This window comes from Dicentrarchus labrax, unplaced genomic scaffold, assembly GCF_905237075.1.
Source record: "Dicentrarchus labrax unplaced genomic scaffold, dlabrax2021, whole genome shotgun sequence".
Lineage (NCBI taxonomy): Eukaryota > Metazoa > Chordata > Actinopteri > Moronidae > Dicentrarchus > Dicentrarchus labrax.
In genome coordinates this window covers 30,063,487-30,083,764 of record NW_026136720.1, presented here as the reverse complement: position 1 = coordinate 30,083,764, position 20,278 = coordinate 30,063,487, and the positions used below count along the sequence as shown (strand labels likewise).

The 20,278-nt window shown below is 39.3% G+C and overlaps 2 protein-coding genes and 1 long non-coding RNA gene across 3 annotated transcripts; 2 read left to right on the top strand and 1 right to left on the bottom strand.

Moving 5' to 3' along the window:
• Positions 1 to 18: 18 nt before the first annotated feature.
• On the top strand, positions 19 to 9,596 carry LOC127353184 (probable E3 ubiquitin-protein ligase HERC4). The gene is made up of 23 exons (XM_051382245.1): positions 19 to 304; positions 429 to 543; positions 682 to 758; positions 1,290 to 1,511; positions 1,774 to 1,865; positions 2,508 to 2,638; positions 3,351 to 3,472; positions 3,566 to 3,642; positions 3,963 to 4,069; positions 4,152 to 4,211; positions 4,323 to 4,428; positions 4,618 to 4,816; positions 5,023 to 5,171; positions 5,312 to 5,428; positions 5,626 to 5,724; positions 5,880 to 6,035; positions 6,160 to 6,300; positions 6,481 to 6,647; positions 6,934 to 7,000; positions 7,120 to 7,190; positions 7,501 to 7,684; positions 7,774 to 7,876; positions 8,297 to 9,596. Exons 1-23 carry the CDS (start codon positions 82 to 84, stop codon positions 8,509 to 8,511), a joined length of 3,000 nt encoding a protein of 999 aa, XP_051238205.1. The 5' UTR covers positions 19 to 81; the 3' UTR covers positions 8,512 to 9,596.
• Positions 9,597 to 10,055: 459 nt separating this feature from the next.
• LOC127353185 (probable E3 ubiquitin-protein ligase HERC3) lies at positions 10,056 to 19,460 on the top strand. The gene is made up of 23 exons (XM_051382247.1): positions 10,056 to 10,422; positions 10,554 to 10,674; positions 10,780 to 10,856; positions 11,181 to 11,402; positions 11,496 to 11,587; positions 11,910 to 12,040; positions 12,560 to 12,684; positions 13,874 to 13,950; positions 14,059 to 14,174; positions 14,296 to 14,355; positions 14,433 to 14,538; positions 14,663 to 14,855; positions 15,163 to 15,311; positions 15,448 to 15,561; positions 15,713 to 15,796; positions 16,129 to 16,296; positions 16,396 to 16,536; positions 16,736 to 16,902; positions 17,034 to 17,097; positions 17,196 to 17,266; positions 17,375 to 17,558; positions 17,659 to 17,761; positions 18,577 to 19,460. The coding sequence occupies exons 1-23, from the start codon at positions 10,200 to 10,202 to the stop codon at positions 18,795 to 18,797; spliced, it is 3,009 nt and encodes a 1,002-aa protein (XP_051238207.1). The 5' UTR covers positions 10,056 to 10,199; the 3' UTR covers positions 18,798 to 19,460.
• Positions 17,195 to 18,697, bottom strand: LOC127353196 (uncharacterized). The gene is made up of 2 exons (XR_007881247.1): positions 18,553 to 18,697; positions 17,195 to 18,104 (listed from the first exon to the last, which is right to left on the bottom strand). It is a non-coding gene; the product is annotated as an uncharacterized LOC127353196 (long non-coding RNA).
• Positions 19,461 to 20,278: the final 818 nt, after the last annotated feature.

Genomic DNA, 20,278 nt, shown 5'->3' with positions numbered 1-20,278 from the left:
TTCAGAGTTTGTGCCCAGTTTAAGTTTCGTTTGTGAGAGTGTAAAAGCAGCTGACAGTGCAGCAGCAGAGACACAGACACCATGTTCTCATGGGGAGAGGACAGTCAGCGGGGCTTCCGGCTGAGAGACGGCTCTCTGGTCGACGGCTCAGCTGGGGACGGGGTTCAGCATCTAGACCTCGGTTATCACATCACCGACCTGTCAGCAGGACACAGTGTGCTGGCCTTCGTCAAAAGCAATGGCAACTCCTTCATCATTCGCACAAATGAGAGAAAAGACGGAAGCAGAGTCAGAGGGAAACAGAGTGAGTATATGTTCTCTATTTCTGTGTTTGTTCATGTAAAATAAGTTCACCTCTAATTACAAGGCTCTTGCAAAAGGCAGTGTTCTTATTTGCAGTATATTATTTTCCTGCTGTGCACTTTCAGAGCATGTGGACTGTAAAGAGAAGATTAAAGCAGTGAGCTGTGGGGACGATGTGGTCACACTGCTGTCTGAGAGAGGCAAAGTCCTCAGTGTGGACACTCACACTTACATTCCAAGGTAAGGAGAAACTGTGCTGTCAGTCAGTGTCCTAAATATGCAACAAAATGGGGAAAATGTGATTTTGAGCTGAGATCTTCCCTTGGATTCATGCTGGTCAGCTCTGATAAATGAGAATTTCAACTCTTGTTCTCGCAGGACTCTGGAAGCTTTATGCAACATAGCAGTTTCTCAGGTTGCTTGTGGGAGCCAGCATTCAGTTGCCCTGACCAAAGGTAAAGTAAAGTACAGTAGACCATGGTAGACGGCAAGGAGGAATGAATGTGGTACTACTGGTATTATGTGCCGTTTGCAGCTATTGTGTGTCTGAGCTTTCTGACTCCACCCTCAAAACAGTGGATAATTTATTTGTGCAGCTAAGAGTATTGAACAAAATATCTGTGTGGATTATTGATATTTCTTTTGTAATCCTCTGTTTTAAAAAAAGTAAGGCATCCACACAGGAGTAGCTTATTGGCCCTTTGCAGTCATTGGGAAATCAATAGCAGGAAATCAATTCTGTTCTTGACAACTACCAGTGCAGTTGTCAAGACATGTAGCTCTCTGCCCTTCTGCATTCGGTGCTTAGGACTAAATGAGTCAGTACTTAGACATACTGTTATCTGAACACTATAAATCCCAAAAGTTTTGTAAATTATACTATACACCAGTAGTGGATGAGACCAGGCCAAGTCCAGAATGTCAGGGAAGTGTATGAGAAAGCAGAGCACAATGGAGCTCACAAACTTATGGTGATTTCTCCACAGATGGTCAGGTGTATACATGGGGCCAGGACTGCAGAGGCCAGCTGGGTTTGGGGAAGAGGAAGGCCGGTGCCAATTCACCCCAACACCTGCGATCTCTGTCAGCGATCCCCCTGGTCCAGATCGCTGCAGGGGGAGAGCAGAGCTTCGCCCTCTCTGTCTCTGGAGGTGTGTTCGGCTGGGGCAGAAACGACTGTGGACAGCTCGGGCTGGGAGACACGACAGGTAAAATAAGCAGTCATTACAGCTAACATTTATAGACCAGTGTGTAGGATTTAGTGGCATCTAGTGGTGAAGTTGCAGACTCTAAGGTAACAGAAACACAATGAGTCTCCTTTTCAGTAGATTATGCACACTAATGAAAACATTGCTATAAATATTATATTCCATTTCTGCCAATAGATCCTCCTAAATGTTACACACTGGACCTTTAAAATATGTACAGTTTCTTTAACATGTAAACCTGAATTTTAATTTCTTTCTATAGACAGACACACTCCAACATCTGTTCGTGGCCTGCTCATGAAGAAAACTGTTCACGTTTCCTGTGGAAAGGACCACACTGCCATTTTGACAAAGGTTAGACAAAGACAGCTGCTAACAATTTCTAATAATAATAATAATACACAAAATTGTGAGTAGTTAATGAAGATTTCTCATTCCCTATAACTACTCAGAATTATTGCAATAGCATACTTCTAAGTCTTACTGGAAAGATTTTCATCACTCTTATGGTGCAACTACTAACGACATTTTATTGCTGGAAAAAGAGCACTGTCCATTTCCTCGACAACAAACATTGAAATGAAAATAAATCTAATTTACTCAACACTGACACCCATATACACATGGAATAATGAAATAGGTTTTAAATGGTCTTGCCTAGACTCTATATTCAAAGGATCTTGTGGTGAAAATATTTTAAAAGTCTTAAAAGTCAGCTTAGAAGGTCTGTTTTTGTTTCTGAAGACTGAACCAAAACTGTAAAGTCACAGAAACTAAAACTAAAACAATCAGCTGAAAGATGCTATAATGCCCCGTAGAGCTAAAGGGAACTGCAGACTTGGATGAATATTTTCTGTGGGGTCATCATTACGAGTGACATCGTTCACAAAGTAGCTTGTTGGTTTACAGATATTTATTTGTGCAGCTTTAATGTAAAAGATTAGATTTACACTGTAATATATTTAAAGTACTATGGTTGTGTGGTTGCTTCCTCAGGATGGTGCAGTGTTTACGTTCGGCTCTGGTAAATGTGGACAGCTTGGGCACAACTCATCCAGAGATGAACTACGACCTCGGCTTGTTGCAGAGCTCTGGGGGGCAAAAATCATCAAGATTGCATGTGGACGGTACAGTACATCAACTTTCATAATGCCATATTTCTGAGCCTGTTTGCCTCATTACTCTGAAAGGGCAATTCCAGCATCTATTTTTGTATGTGTTCCAATGATAGCAGTTTTTCCAAATCGACTCTCTGTGAGTCTTTCGCTGTCAGTTCCAAATAATAGAGGGAAAAAAATAAAATGTGAACTACAAAGACACTCCACCGCTGGGGAGGAGAGGCTGGCAATCATAGTTTGCATAGTTGCACCGGAATGTCAGCTATGAACTTTTAGATTATGAAATATATCCTGTTAAATGTTTCATCATAACATCAAACGACCACAACAGTGGTTCTCAACCTTTTGGAGTCTGTTTGAGTTCTTGTCGCCTGTGCTGAATGTCATTAAAGGGGTTACATCACTGACAGTTGCTTCCTGTCTTACATTCATTGCCATAGTATCTTATTTTATTTTATTCTCCACAACCATTTGGCAACCCCTGGATATTATCTTGTGACCCCTTTGGGGATCCCAACCACAGGTTGAGAACCACTACATAGGGCTCATATTAGAGTATTACATTCAAAACAATCAGGAAACTCCAGCGATGCTGTAATTTAAACCAGTTTCGATAACTAAGGATATCTTTAAGAGAATTTCATTTGATGTAAGTCAGTCAATTAATATTTATATCTCTAATGGCATTAAACATGCTGTTTGTAATATATTATCTACCCAGACATCACACATTAGTGTTGACAGACTCCAAGAAGCTCTACTCCTTTGGGTGTGGAGAGCAAGGGCAGCTGGGACACGGAGAGGAGAGTCAGTCTGTGCCGCTACCTGTTCAACTGCCACGAGGTAAATCCATTTCTTTAAAAGTGAATTAAGTAATGTGAATGCAATGAATGATTTCATGAAGGAGATTACTTTTTAATTCTATTACTGTTTCAGACCCTGCTGATGACCTTACAATTAGAAACATCTTTGCAGGAGGAAACTGTTCGTTTGCTACATGCACGCCTAACGAGGTACCATCAGAAACATTGCCATATGAATAACACGTGTTTAGACCTTTCAAACTGTGGGCAGTGCATATGCCAATCCTCCCCATTCACTTCTGTGAGGTGATGTAGTATAAAGAGCGACATGGTGGACTTTGGAGTGGGTGGATGAATCAAAAACCAAAAGTCAACATTGACTTATTTTAAGTGAAAGTCAGGGTCAGTCATTCTGGAGGAAAAAGTCGTGTCATTTGTACGAAGATTGAAGAGATTGGAAATTCATACAGCACAGGCAACGATGGTTGGACATATAATTAGAACATCAACTCAACTTGTTTGTTTCACAGGAAGCTTATGAGGAGCCCAACAACAATGAAACACAGCCCTGTCTTGAGGGCATGATTGACAGATGGACCTCTGAATGTGATTCAAAGGCATGGAAAAAGATAAAACAGTAAGTATAAGTATGTCATTTGTTGAATGGCCTGATGTTTTATGACTGCTTTTAACACTGTAATAATGTTAAATCTTCACAGGGAAATTCACAGGACATTTTCCTCTGCATCTTGTGTGAATAACAGCTTCCTAGAGCAAAGGTAAACCCAGTATCATCATCATCACTTCTTTTAATCTGGTGAATAAGAACATTTACTGGCTCCCAGATGTTCACACAGATGTCAGTACTTTTTTTTTCTTTGTGTTTTTAGAAAGGATAAACACTTCCAGACTTCCCCAAAGTACTCTGGCGTAAACTTGTCACTTGCACGAATTGCTTTCAAGAAACTGGTGAAGAAAGACAATGTTTTGGCAGAGGTATGTAACTGTTTGTAATGTGTATGAAAAGTTAATAAATATAATGAGTCTGCTAACTGATCTGAGGCTTTAAAAGAAATACCAAATAGTCCTGTTATTTTTCCCTGAACACCAACCTGAGACACTCGACATACCTGAACAAAAATGTTGGCTAATAAGTGACCCTTGCAATCCTTTTCAAACCGACAGGTTGAAGATGGTCTCCTGCACTTGCTTCGTTCCCTTGATAAGAATCCAGTGGGAGTGGAGGGGTTGAGGATCTACCTGCTTCTCAATGAGCTTCTGCACGTGATCCAGAAACACAACAAGAGAAATACAAGCACAAAGCTCGCTGAGGCAGTCGCTGCTACCGTACTGAGTTTGTCGGCTGACAGCCTCCAGGTCATAGGTACTGTCACCACCACAACATCAACATGATAGCTTTATTTTTATCTTGTGTTTTTATTATTTATTAAAGTTTTTTGTGAAATAAAACCAAATTGTGAGCTGTTTCTATTTCCATTTTTGGTACCGAAACGTTGTCCCTGACATCTGCTTAGTTGTGAAATGCTTACTTGTATTAATGTCTGCAAATCTCCATGCTGTATCCTTCAGGGGACTGGTGGTCCTCACTGTCACCCACCACCATGGTTAAACATGTGAAGGTGTGGAAGAAGGCCCTCTCAGTGATCCTGTCCTTTGAGCCTGTACCTCGCAACTCTGGAGTCAGAAACCTGCTGCGAGTCCTCCAGTATATGCACAATGTTAGTATTTATTAGCTATATTTTCTGTAAATGTCACACAGCATGATCCTAAACTTGTAATCCTGCTCTCTCTTACTACAAAACAAAGCTTTGCACTTTGTTGAACCTTTCATCTAGTAAATAAAACACTTTTTTTAAAGACCAACAGCAGGATCGCAGAACCTCGAAGGATGCCAGAAAGCGATTTTTGTTTGTTGCTTGACATACACTTTCTCGATGAGGATCTGCGGCATTGGCGTTTACGGTCACAGCGCAAGGTAAAAAAAGACATGGTTAATTATCTTGTGAGCTCATGTGCCTGTACATCAGGGGTTTGAATACACTTCATGATAGCTGCCAAGTCAATCCCTCTGTCTGTTTATGTCACCTTTCATACACTCTCTATTCATGAAAAAAATTATTTAAAGAAACTTCTGTGATGACAAAAAGTCTGTATGCCTTTTTTCACTTTTAGAACATGCATGCTGAGCCACTTGTTCTCTGTAGCTTTCCCCTTGTGATGGATCTACAGTCAAAGAAATTTGTTTTTGACATGAATGCTGAATACACCAAGGTAACTGAAGCCTTGATCTGTGCCTCATGAGCCTTTACACATAATACAGTCAGGTTCAAGAAACACACTGAAGTTAGCTGGCAGTTACATAACACAAAAATGGTAAAATAACCTATGAGAAATTAAATCTTGCATTTTATTCCAGTTTGAAACAGTTAAACGCATCGGATAGTTTATTTGGATATGGATGCTGTCTTCCACTACCTGAAGACATATTCTTTCAAATGGACCTGAAGCGGACATCGGTTTTGGAGGACACCTTTGAACAACTGGCTACTGCTGATCACAGTGACTACAAGCTGCCACTTGTGGTAAACATGTAGTTTAATCTGATAGCCATTGTATGGCCAAAGTAATTTGGTCATTTTCATTGTTAAGTTTCTCTTGTACACTGTTTCTGCAGGAAAACTTAGGTTGTGCCCTTTTGTCTTCTAGGTTTTTTTTGATGAAAACTACACAATCGATAATATTTACAGCAAAGACTTTTTTTACGAAGCGTTTCACGAGATGGTGTCACCTGTATCTGGGATGTTCATGTTCAATGACTCTGAAACGTTGGCATGGTTCCCTTCCAGAGTAAGACCTTATATCCACTACTACTAATCCAGCAATGGACTTAGAAATCATTGTATTTAATGGATTCTGCTCTGATGGCAAAGGCAATCTTAAGGTCTTACCTCATGAGCGCATATAAATCATCATCCTATATTCAAGAAATGCATACAGTAGAGTTCTGATATAAATTGTTTCTACCAGGCAACACAGGAGGACCAGCGATACTTCCAGTTCGGGGTTCTGTGTGGATTGGCTTTATACAACCAGTGCATCATATACTTGCCCTTTCCACTGGCTCTGTTCAAGAAGCTGCTCGGTGTAAAGCCTTCACTGGAGGACATGAAAGAATTCAGCCCATGTGTTGGAAAGTAAGTGTAAATTAAGGTTTATATATATTTTTTTATTATGTATTTTTTTTGGCTTTTTATTGCCTTTATGATAGTGACAGCTAAATACAGACAGGAACACGCACACACACCCTGGGCTGCCACAGCAGGATTCCAGCTCTACCCACTGAGCTAACGAATGTATATTTATATCACAGATGGTGATTTATAGTTTTTTTTCAGGCGTTAATTTTTAGTCAGAAGATACTGTAAACATTGTACATCTTCTTTGATATCTTACACATTATTCCTTTTATTGTGTTTCAAGGAGTTTACAGTACATTCTGGAAGACTGCAACGATGACGACTTACAAGACCAGGACTTGTATTTTTCAGTAGGTGTTTCACATATGGCCAATATCTCTGTAATTTATTATTTTTATGATGTGCAACTGACAATCCATTATAATGTCTCAAAGCACTGATATCACTATCTTCTCCTTTTTTACAACAGATCACCTGGGATGGGACAATGGTTGACCTTGATCCTGAAAATCCTGAAAATCCAGTGACAAGTGAAAATAAGTAAGGTTCATGATAGCATTTATTACTCTGCCCAATTTTTTGTGACACTATGAAACCAGTGAGAGTGAACCAGAATAGTGAGGTTGTGGGCTGGAAAACCAAAACAATAGCTAGAGTAGAGCATTAATAATAAGTTAATGAGTTAATAAATTAAGGTACATCTTAACTGATAAAAAACTAGACTGAAAGACTAAATAACCCACTGCACTTGGTTATCAAACAGAAATGTAATAAATAATAATAACTCCTAAATTTCTCCCAGAGGGCTTTATCAGTTGTGTAATATCTGAAACTTTTATCTGATAAACAGGAAGGAGTTTGTGAATGCCTACGTGAATCATGTCTTCAACACATCAGTGGAGGGTGTGTTTCAGGAGTTCAAGCGAGGCTTCTTCCAGGTGTGTGACCGAGATTTGGTAAAGTTGTTCCATCCAAAGGAGCTGCAGGAAGTTCTGGTGGGAAAAGACTTCCATGACTGGGCAAAGCTGAAAGAGGTACAGTCCAAAACAAAAGCAACAACAACAAATGATTATGACAGTCGTAAAACAGAAGTAATTGTAATTGTCTGTTTCACTGTAATTAGAACACAAGTTATGAGGAGGAGTACCACATTGACCATCCTACCATACAGATGTTTTGGGAGGTTTTTGATGAACTAAATGAGGATCAGAAGAAAGCGTTCCTTTGTAAGTATTAACCTGATTTGAACATATAAAAACAATTACAAATTTGAAATATATTGCAGATCTGCTAGACTAGCCTTGTTATATACACACTGAATCAAGGGAAAGCAACTAATCATTGGAATCTAATTAAGTTACCAATATTGTTTTATGGTTCATGAACCACAATCTACATTTCTCTACATTCGATATCTAGTAAGCCTATTTGGGAAAATGCACTTGTACTGGAGGTGATATTTTAGCAGCAATAGCGGTTATTTGTAATCAAGTGTTCCGTTTAGCATGAACAGCGATAACATTATGTTGGAATTGACAGTTCGACCTCAGGGGAGGGCAGTGCGTAGATCAACAATTAAGGATGCCACAAAAATAAATCAATTAAATAACAAGAAACTCACTCATAACCACTTTTTCCTCCACTAGGGTTTGTGACAGGTTTTGAAAGGGAGCCTATTCTTGGCATGGAAAAGATCAAGATGAAAGTCCGAGTAAAGGAAGTCCAGGACCTCTCCTATGACCAGTACTACCCTGAGACACAAACATGTTTCTCAGAACTGCAGCTGCCCTTATACTCAACCAAGGAGCTCATGCAAACCAAGCTGACAGAGGCCCTGAGCAACCATAAAAAAATGTACTAGTGATAGTGAGGCTATACCATGACTATTTACTGTATCTCTACTGAACAGAGGACTTAAGTTTGTAACAAAGCACTTTGTAAATGGCTGACCAAAGAGCAGCCTTTGTGGCTACTGTAACTGTGTATTAACATGATGGGTTTAAAAGTCTTTATGATATAGATGATGTGTGTGGTGGGTGTATAGCAAACATTCAAGTATATACTGTATATAAATAATTTGCAGAGATGTTTTAAGTAAGTTATTTGATTATATCTCCTCTATCACAGTGTCACCAACTTTTGGGGCCAAGTTTAACAAAATAAATGTATACAGAAAATCTTAATCCTCTGTAGAGACTGTGCATGTTTGTGGAGATGAGGGTGAAATGAGTGAACTTTCAAAACATTTGATACACACAAAATACATTCTTCTATGCATCTCAGCTATGGAATAATGGCTTAAAGTGAACATAAATATACACCTTAAGACAGAGCAAATGTTATGTTGTCAAACTGCTTTCCAGGTTAATAGTTTAATTCAACTGCAGCATCTCTTGCATATATCTAGACAATAAGACTTTGAGCATCTGTTTTTTATCCCGGTGACTGGAGAGTTTTTCATGGAACAGCAAATGTACTGCAACTGAAGAGTTCACTGCTGCGGATAGCTGGGTTAATATAAGTTGAAGTGAAATAATGCAACTCATACACATGAAATATATGATTTATGAGATATATGTTGATATGATTACCTTCTATCTGTGCTGATGGAGCCAGTACTGATAGTGGGGCCTTAAACTGTTTGGATGTATAGTGTTTAAATAGAAACAATGGGAAGCCCCACCAGTGAGCAAATAGGACTCACTCTTCTTGAAGAGCCTCTTATTTTCTTTCTCCTCCACTTCATTTATCATTTTAAATAATAAAACGACAGTCTCCCCTTTATTTTACTCTTGGACTTGTATTTTCTGTAGGCTATATATGAATATTTGTTATTGTTTTATTATTTGTTTTTCCTCCTTTGCTTTAATGTTTCGTGTGTATTTTGTGTTCAGTGATGTGTAGTGATATATATGTGGGGAAATAATAAAAATGATCATTTGAAAATACCAATGTCAGTGTGATTTTGGAGCAAAAGATTGAGAATAGTATAATGTAAGTATGTAGAACTGGTCATTACTTGGACCTACGAAAGAATAATTATCAAACAGAGTCTAAATACTATATAGCTGCTTTATTTTGTCCTCAGTATTTAATGTATGCTTAGTTCACAGACAAACCACGCAGTTGCAGCTGATGGGTAACATTACTTTATCACCACTGTTTAGTTGAAAGCCACATTGAGCATGTAGCATTAAGCACTGGATGCCTCATAACAGCAGAGAATGGACATGAGAGGTTATTCTCTGGGACATGAGTTTTACTGTAACTGTCTGACAGCTTCCAGCATACTAACCGTGAGCCAGCAGTCTTTTTCCTGTGTTGCATGTTCCAGTGGCACTTTCGTTTTTCTTTCTACAGCCCCTCCTGCTGCTGCTGACTTACTGGGCGTGTTATTTTCGTTTCACTGGGCTTTGTATGTTGTCATAAGTTTTGTTTTCCATTCCAGGTTGTATAATATTGCATAAAGAGCGAACCGAGTTTCGTTTCTGACTGACGGCGCTGAGTCATATAAATCAGCTGTCGGTCTTTCAGAGTCACTTTGCTAAAATGTTTTCATGGGGAGAGGACAGTCAGCAGGGCTTTCGGCTGAAAGATGGCTCAAAAAGAGCTCAGTCGAAAGCTGATGCAGTTCACTTTTTAAAGCTCAGTTTTCACATCGCGGATCTGTCAGCGGGTCACAATGTGCTCGCCTTCACCAAACGCAGCGGAGACGCGTTCATCATCCGCACTAACGAGAGCGAAGACGGGACAAGATCCAGAGGAAGACAGAGTGAGCATTCTTATGTCCATGCCTTTATGTTAGACTCGTCCTTCCTACAAAGATCTGGCTAAAGCAAGTTCTGTTTTTTCGCATTGATCCACTATCACCTGATGTGCTTAACGTGGTCTGTGTGCTTCCAGAGTATGTGAAATGTCCAGAGGAGATCCAGGCTGTGAGCTGTGGTGATGATGTGGTCACACTGCTGTCTGAGAGGGGCAGCGTACTCTGTGTGGACACAACTCACACTCCTTTCAATCCAAGGTAAGGACAGACAAAGTTTATGTGTCAAGTATGATATTTTATAATAATCTGCACGGTATTCATGATAGTGAACTCTGATAGTGTCTCTGGTCTCTGCCTTTTCAGGACACCAGAAGTGCTGTGCAACATAGCAGTTTCTCAGGTTGTTTGTGGGAGCCAGCATTCAGTTGCCCTGACTAAAGGTACAGTAAAGTAGTAGCCTACAGTATGCTGCTTCTAATTTAAGATTCCTTTAGCTCCTAATACAGTCGTGGACACTTGTGTCTGGGGTCTAGACAGAGACACAGAAAGTGCTAAAATAGTCCCATCCATGAGAAGTAAACATTCACATACAATACCTGTAGCTCTATCCCCTCCAACATTCATTCACTAACTATAAATTGTTGTGTAGGGAAGTTGTATCAGCCATATATATATATATATATATATATATTACTTAAAAAAACAGTAGTTTGTAAAAGGAAAACATGTCTGGAAAAGTGGCACTTATGGTGATTTCTCCACAGATGGTCAGGTGTATACATGGGGCCAGGACTCCAGAGGCCAGCTGGGTTTGGGGAAGAGGAAGGCTGGTGCCAATTCACCCCAACACCTGCGATCTCTGTCAGCGATCCCCCTGGTCCAGATCGCTGCAGGGGGAGAGCAGAGCTTCGCCCTCTCTGTCTCTGGAGGTGTGTTCGGCTGGGGCAGAAACGACTGTGGACAGCTCGGGCTGGGAGACACGACAGGTAAAATAAGCAGTCATTACAGTTAACATTTATTATAAATGATAAATGAAACAGTTTATGTAACATGTAAACCTGTTATTTTATGTCCTATAGACAGACACACCCCAACATCTGTTCATTCGCTGATCATGAAGAAAACTGTTCACGTTTCCTGTGGAAAGGACCACACTGCCATTTTGACAAAGGTTAGACAAAGACTGCTGCTAAAAATTTCATGTCGTAATCTTCCACTATTTATTGCTGGAAAAGAAAAACCACAACAGTGAGCAGTTCTACAAATGACACTAAACTGATGGAATGTGTTGTGAATAACCTCAATATTTTTTGCAAAAGAAAAATATGTATTTACTTGTTAAGTGTGGCATTAACTCACACACTCCCAACTCCAGTAAACTCAGGAAATACATAACAAAACAAAACACATACTCCTTTCTTAGATACCACAGATATTTAAATAACTTACAACAAACAATTTGTGGGACTTTGGTTGTCTGGTTTTTTCCTTAGGATGGTGCAGTGTTTACATTCGGCTCTGGTAAATGTGGACAGCTTGGGCACAACTCATTCAGAGATGAACTACGACCTCGGCTTGTTGCAGAACTCTGGGGCGCCAAAGTCACAAAGATTGCATGTGGACGGTACAGTACAAATCTTTAACTCTCATGCAATTATTATGAGCCATTAGGGCTTATTACTAATTCAGTTCAAGCACGATTTGATATTACATCTTCCAATTGTGACTGTTTCTCCTTACAAATGGCACAGTTAAATATATTTTTTCAGTTTGCCTGACCTCTTAGGTTCATCCGAGCACTTTTGCACAGCTGCATGAAAAAGGTATTACATGTGAGGCTATAAATCTTAACATTAAGAAGGGATTTCAGTTCATTGTTTCAGTTGAGAATGTCACAGAATGTCAAAGCCTCTTCCTGATTGTAACTCAGCATTTGACCACAACATTCAGCCACTGGCTCATATTCTCAGGTTGTTGCATTTCACATTCTTTCTGCTGTCCAGGCCTCATTCCATCAACAGCAGTGAAATTAGTTCACTAGCTATAGTCTGGTAAAATGGATGTTTGGAGGCTGCGAAAAGTCTGAAAAAGCAATCTTTGTTGACATTTGAATATTGTTTGTGCAATATGTTTTCTCAATCAGACAACACACATTAGTGCTGACAAACTCCAAGAGGATCTACTCCTTTGGGTGTGGGGAGCAAGGGCAGCTGGGACATGGAGAGGAGAGTCATCCGTCCGTGCCGCTACCTGTTCGAATGCCACAGGGTAACTACACATCTAAAATAATTCGATTGACTGATAATAGGATATAACAGGAAAATAACAGCCATTGATATGCAAAGAGAGATCGGCCGCTGGTTCCACTGGTTTCAATTATTTTAACTTGGTTTCTGTGAAAGCATGTTTTGTGTGTTAATTTGGCAGAACTCAGTATGCAACGATCCTCATGAATCACAAGTGCCATTGCTATGGATAAGAAGGCGTGTCAGTAGGGAATTGAAGCTCTTTTTAATTGTTCTCAACTATGATTGAACTTGGAGAGTTTAATGCTGATCCAAGCCATAGAAGTGTTCCAACTGAGTCATATAACATCATCTATGGGGAAAAAGAATAGGACTTTTAATTCTGGAACCAGGAGCTGTCACGACTGAACTATGGACCAGAACCCAAATGCACAACACTCAGACGAAAGTTTCAAAATAAAGTTTTTATTAACAAACAAAAAATCACTCTTACGAGGTAATACTAAGACTAAGAAAACAAACAGAAAATCACTCTTAAACAAACAAAGTAACAAAACAACAAGACCTGACAATGGTATAGATAAAGCGCTGGTTCTCTGACACATGGGACAAGATGAACTGGCACAGGACAAAGGGAGACACGGACTATATATATACACACAAGGTAAGGGCACAGGTGGAAACAATCAGGGCGGAGACAGGTAATCCCAAGAGCGGGAAAACAGACAAAAGGGAGAAAGTAAAACTGGTGACAAGAGACAGACAGGAAGTGGAACCAAAATACAACTGAAATCACAAGACAACATAGACACAAGACAAAACTGAATGAATTAACTTAACAAAGTTTCCTTCACATGACAGGAGCGCCCAAAATAGCTCCTCCCACTTTGCACATTTCCCACCCAGGGAGGTTTAGCTGCATATTGTCAACATAGCAATGATACAGGATGTAGTATTTTCTAAAAACAGAACCCAGTGGCAGCATATATAGTGAAAATAAAATGGGGCCTAAAATGGAACCTTGTGGTACACCGTAAGTACCAGAATAGGATACAAATCTAAATCTACTAAGGCCTTATACTGAATACGTAGCTGTACTTGTTTGAGACAGTCCAAGGGTATAGAATGGTCGACTGTCAACTGAGTAAATCATCCCATACAGTCAATTTATGTCAAGATTACACATAACTTTTATTCTATTATTATTTCAGACACTACTAATGGTCTCATAATTAGAACCATCTACGCAGGAGGAAACTGTTCGTTTGCAACATGCACGTCTATTCAGGTACCAACACAAATGCATACAATACAGACCATAACTGCAGGAGGTGTAATAATACAAATATTTATATAGTATTTTTTCATAACCAAACATGTCTTGTTTCTTTCACAGGACGTTCAGGAGTCAAACACTGACAGCGTCAACAATGTAACAAAGCACTCTGTTGATGATATGATTGACAACTGGAACTCTAAATGTGATTCAAAATCATGGAAAAAGATAAAGCAGTAAGTATAATGCAGGAGCAGGTACTATTATCTCAAACTGTTAAATAGTCTAATGTTTGTCTGCAGAGCCATTAACACTGTATTCTCAGTGTTATTAACTAACCATACAAAACTTTCCCAGGGAGATCCACAGGACGTTTTCCTCTGCATCCTATGTGAACCAGTGTTTCCTTGACCAAAGGTAAACACCATCATGTGTATGATCTTTACTTCTTTGTATCTGTACATTACATTTACACGTACTTTTTGTTTTCATAGCAAAGATCAACATTTCCAGACCTCACCAAAGTACTCCGGCTTGAACTTGTCACTTGCACAACTTGCTTTTGAGAAACTGGTGAAGAAGCAGGATATTTTTGCAGAGGTATGAAACAAAAATGTGACTGTATGTTTGGTAACTGATCAGTAATTGACAAGGGAGATTGTGTTTACTTTCCCAACCATTTAGTAATACTCTCCTCAGTTGTTAAGTTGTCTTTTCTCAACAGGTTGAGGCTGCTGTTTTGCAGTTGCTTCCTTCTCTTGATGAGGAACCAGTGGGAGTGGAGGGGTTGAGGATCTTCCTGCTGCTCAATGAGCTTCTGCATGTGATCCAGAGACACAACAGGGGGAAGACTGAGCTTGCAGAGACGGTTGCTGCTGCCATACAGAGACTCTCTGCTGAAAGCCTCCAGGTCCTAGGTACTGTGAGAAATAACTGTATGAAAGTTTGAGAGGCCTCGTTTATCATTAATCACAGGCTCATGTTAATGGTGTGCTTACCAGACCTACAGTAAAAAAGAAGTGTCGACCAGCTTATAATAATGTTGTCACTTTCTGAACTGGTCATTGGCAAAATGAAGAACATTTAATGGATGTACTTTGACGATGCACAATTACCCATAAGGATCATGTTGTAGCCTGTTAAGAAATATATTGTAAAATAATGTCCAGGTTGAGAAATACCAAAGTTACCCTTGTCTGCAACTCTCCATGCTGTCTCCTTCAGTGGACTGGTGGTCTTCACTGTCACCCTCCACTATGGTTAAACATGTGAAGGTGTGGAAGCAGGCTCTCTCCGTGATCCTGTCCTCTCAACCTGTACCTCGCAACTCTGGAGTCAGAAACCTGCTGCAAGTCCTCCAGGATATGTACAATGTTAGTATCGGTTGTCTTTTCCTGGGAATTTCAAACCAAACCACACCAAACTTCAACTTTTCTACAATTTTACTATTCTATTTCCTACCAGTCTTTCACCTAATTACCACTACCTAAATGTACTTGTTTTTTATAGGCCAACAACGGGATTGCAGGATGTCAGAGAATCCCACAAGAAACTTTTTGTTTGGAATTTAACGAAACATTTCTTGAAGAGGATCTGAGGCTTTGGCGTTCAATGACAAATGTGGTAAAAACCTATTTTGAACCCATTGCAGGATGGCAGTCTAGTCATTCCCTCTTTCTCTCTCTCTTTCTGTTCATCCTCATTTAAACACCAACATTTGTAAAAAAAAAAAAAAAAGTTTTGTAAGTATCGATATGTTATTGTTTTTTTTCAGCCACTTGTCGTTTGTAACTTCCCATTTGTGATGGACCTGAAATCAAAGAAAACGGCTTTTGACATCAATGCTTCACACACTCAGGTAACTGGGACTTTGGCCTCTTGGGAGACAAGTCAGAGTCATTAGGAAATTTCCAGTCAATCAACTTTTATCAGTGTATCCTCAATGTTTTAATGTGAAATACTGGGTGTCTTATCATGTTAACAAAACAGTTATATATACATATATTAGCAATTAATCTTATAATAACATGTAATGCCAAGTTTGCCATATCACCTTATGAGTTTATTGTATGTCAGTGCTGTCCAAGAATGTATGCAGCTTTAATTATTAAAATCCACTTTATTACATCACATAATGTAATTAAGATATCAAAAATGATTTTTAAAAATACAGTTTGAATTGTATTACAGCAAGCACACCAGACAGCCCAACAGCCGGTCTATATGTGGCCTTTTGGATGGATTCCTCAGTCAGAACACAACTTTTTTGAACTGAAGCTGAAGCGAGCTGCACTTTTTGAAGGCGCTGCCACACAACTAGCCACTGCTCAACCCAGTGCCTTCAAGAAGCCACTTGTGGTAAATATCTAGTTTTGAACTGGTGGTTTAAGCATAGCAAATATTTTGTTCTAACTCTCAGCTATGCAACAGGAAGAATTATAACCTTTTGTCTCTCAGGTCTACTTGGATGAGGACTCAAAACTCACGGATGTCTACAAAAGGGACTTTTTTCACCACTTGTTTAAGGACATAGTGTCAGCTAAATCTGATATGTTCTTGTTTGATGACCGCAAAACCCTGGCATGGTTCTCCTCCAAAGTAAGACTGCATATCCTCTTACAGGAACAGTATTTTAAAATGTAGACTATTCACTGTGTTTCTTGATTTCTTGCTAATGATTATAAGCAACAATGGAACAATTTGCAGTTTTTGTTTTGCAGTTGAGGAATCATACAAATCTTATGTACATTCAAACAATTTCCAGAGATTTTCATTCTTTCTACTTTTATCAATTCAGGCAACAGAGGAGAACAGGACAAACTTCTTCCTGTTTGGGTTTCTGTGTGGATTGGCCTTGTACAACCAGAGTATCATGTACTTACCTTTCCCACTGGCTCTGTTCAAGAAGCTGCTCGATGTAGAGCCAACACTGGAGGATATGAAAGAATTCAGCAGTGATGGAAAGTCAGTGCTCATCTAAATTTAGGAATACAAATTGATAGCTTTACATTGTGATGCCTGAAAGGTCACAGATTGTAAAATACTGTACAGTTAGCAAGTCAACTTAATATTAACTCAGATTTTTGTTTTTCAAGGCGTCTGCAGGACATCTTGGACTATGAAGATGATGTTGTAGAAAACCTCTGCCTGTCTTTTTTGGTTGGTTCTTTTACTCCACCCATGATCTGCCTCATTTATCTTTATTACTTTGTTGCAGTGACATCACTTACCTCTTCTCTTTCATAATTCATTAACAGATTAACTGGGATGGGGCAGAGGTCGACCTTGATCCTCAAAACCCGGAAAAGCCAGTGACGAGTCAAAATAAGTAAGACTGTAAAAATATTTAATCCTAAATTGTACATGTGAGCTGCGACCAGGTCAGCTCTCTCTCAGAGAAATGTCTGTTGAATTGAAACTGTAATTTGATAAACAGGAAGGAGTTTGTGGATGCCTACGTGAATCATGTCTTCAACACATCAGTGGAGGGTGTGTTTCAGGAGTTCAAGCGAGGCTTCTTCCAGGTGTGTGACCAGGATGTGGTGAAGCTGTTTCAGCCAGAGGAGCTGCAGGGAGTGCTGGTGGGCACAGCCGACTATAACTGGGCAAAGCTTAAACAGGTACACAGTTTTCTCTGAAACTGATTAAACACATCCTCACTTGATTGATTAATCTAACATTTTAATTGTATCGTTTCTCTTTTTTTTTTACTTAAATTAGAACACAGTTTATGAATGGGTATATCATGCTGGCCACCCCACCATAAAGATGTTTTGGGAGGTTTTTGATGAACTCACTGAAGAGCAGAGGAAGAATTTCATCTGTAAGTATTGTACCTAATGTTAATGAATGAGCGAAAGGTTAATGGGGCAGCTAAAACACACAAAGATTGCAGTCACAGTTACGGTTGCCAGCCGCAGATTAACAGTCTGTACTCATCCCCACCACTCAAGAGGACCGGGACCATGAGATGTTTCCCATAGAACCACGATGATAATTCTACTTACTTCTACAATTTGTTTTAGTGTTTACTCACAAACTACTTCAGTCTGCTCACCTTGCTTTTCCCTTCAGTTCTCTTTTTCTTTTTTCACCCATAATTCTGTTTTCTGAGGAGGAAGCTTGTTGTTGGGCTTATGTGTGGGAAATACTTATTAGGTTTCAACCTGAAAGAAAACAAACAAAAAATATAACATTCTAATACTGATTTGGATGTTGATTACCATGGCAACAGTCGAAGCTTTGAAGCATTCGGGTCAGCCCTGCAGTTGATACAGAGCAGTGAGGCAGTTTCCCACTTTACCCCCACACCCCTACTTTTCCCCTCACCACAAAAATAATGCTAAGTGATTATATTAATGATGGCTCTGTTCCACTGAAGCATCCCAGTAAGGCAGCATGAACAGAAACAGGGCACAGGACCTTGAACACCTAAATGGAATGCAGCCATTATTAACATCATTAGTTACCTGTGCTGTTTGTAAGCAGTGAGTGAGCAATCGAGAGTAATTCTATTTATTATCATTATTGTTAATCGTCATCCATCCATCCATTCAAATAAATTACTGCTGCACAAAAATGGTAACAGACAAAAAGTAATTTGAAGATTCCTACTTTGTCTTCACGGGTGTTCCTCAGGGTTCCTGACTGGTTTTAAGAGGGTTCCTGTTCTTGGCATGGACCAGATCCAGATGAAGGTTCGAGTTAAGCAGCTCAGCCATGGCGACTCTTACGATCAGCACTCCCCAGAGTCTCTGACATGTCACTCTATTCTGTACCTGCCCTTATACTCAACCAAGAAGATCATGCGAGACAAGCTGACAAAGGCCCTGGTACCAGTGAATGGATTCCTGATGTGATGGTGGACCAACAGTTGCTGGACAGGAACTTGGACTGTATCTATGCAGGGAAAGGGTGGCCTTGTTATTTTCATTTTATTTTACCTTATCACCTTTCCTGGGGAATCTTAGATTTAAAAAAAAACACTGTACTGACTTGATCTTGTAAGAGTTTACTTTAAAAACTATGATTAAAATGCAGCATTTGCAGCTATTCCTCCATAATAGCACGACAGTGTAACAGCATAACTGAAGACACTTTGAAATTCTGTGACTTTTTGTTATAATATAACACACTATAATTTAACCTTTTTAACTTGTGCATTTTACATTTTCTCAGGAACAAAGTCTGTTTTTATGTGATTTAAGTTTTGAGCTTAAGTTGAAATAAACAAAAATAGTATATTTGTATTTATCTTTGTAAAGATTATAATGTGCTGGCAGATTTTGTGTCAGAGAGGTGTCATTTAAACTATATGGTCATCTTAGTTTACACTTTATGGTTCTCTTGAATTGTATAATATATACTGAAAGGAGTAAATGGGGCTCGACAAAATATTGTTACTTTAATCAGAAAAGCCAATCACTGTGTGTAAATTAAAACTTCCTTCCTGTTTGTAATGACTGTATTTTATGAATTTGTCACATGTGAAAATGTTTGAGCGATAAAAAATATGCAGTATATTCCTCTGTTTGTCATGTGGGAAAAAAGAGAGTTGGCTCTGAGCTTACCTGCATCTGTTGGGTGTCAGTGAATCACTACACGCTGCAGCCAGTGGCTCTGAGGTTATATCATCTGAGGTCAATATTATGTGCTGGAATCAAACACAGATTTTGTGTTTCATACTAGTTATACAGCATCAAAGTAGTATGTATGTAATGTGGAAGTATGTCTGGTTGGCAAAAATGAATGTAGACAGGTTTACTCCATATTATATGCGTGATTATTACTTTATATGATAGTGAAGAAATAAATTGAGGTACTATGCAGTCTATTCAGTGTTCCACAGTCCTGGTACTACCACCAGAGGGCACCAAATCAAAACATTTCAATATTCTTTTTTTCCTCTATTTTTACAGTATGTGTTATTGAACAACCAGCAGCATAACTACCATATATGCAGGTGATGCCGTTGCATAAGGGGCCGCAGCAGTTCAGAGGCCATAACGGTCCACTCGTATCTGCACCGCTGCCATAATCTAGATTGACATAAGCTGCAGCCAATGAATTTACACGTTGTCGCAGGAGGTATTTATAGTAACAGTGAGCTAAGCCCCTTATTCAATGGCCTCATCTCACACTTTTTAGTCATTCACATTCATTAACAACACAATAACATGAAACACTTTACTGACTCAAACTTCTACAGTATGTACATTTATGTTGTATATATAAATATATAAAATATATGTTTATAGGGCCTATGAGCAGACATTAAACATTTAATGACAGTAATGTGAATGTTGTGCACTGTCACTGATCATCATCATTTTTCATGTGT

Excerpts from the sequence above, each read along its gene's own strand:
- LOC127353185 (XM_051382247.1), top strand. The coding sequence starts at position 10,200 with ATGTTTTCATGGGGAGAGGACAGTCAGCAGGGCTTTCGGCTGAAAGAT. Across the intron at positions 11,403-11,495 it reads CGGGCTGGGAGACACGACAG|ACAGACACACCCCAACATCT; the intron begins GTAAAATAAGCA and ends TATGTCCTATAG. Across the intron at positions 15,312-15,447 it reads TCCTCCAGGATATGTACAAT|GCCAACAACGGGATTGCAGG; the intron begins GTTAGTATCGGT and ends TGTTTTTTATAG.
- LOC127353184 (XM_051382245.1), top strand. The coding sequence starts at position 82 with ATGTTCTCATGGGGAGAGGACAGTCAGCGGGGCTTCCGGCTGAGAGAC. Across the intron at positions 1,866-2,507 it reads ACACTGCCATTTTGACAAAG|GATGGTGCAGTGTTTACGTT; the intron begins GTTAGACAAAGA and ends TTGCTTCCTCAG. Across the intron at positions 6,648-6,933 it reads TTCAGCCCATGTGTTGGAAA|GAGTTTACAGTACATTCTGG; the intron begins GTAAGTGTAAAT and ends TTGTGTTTCAAG.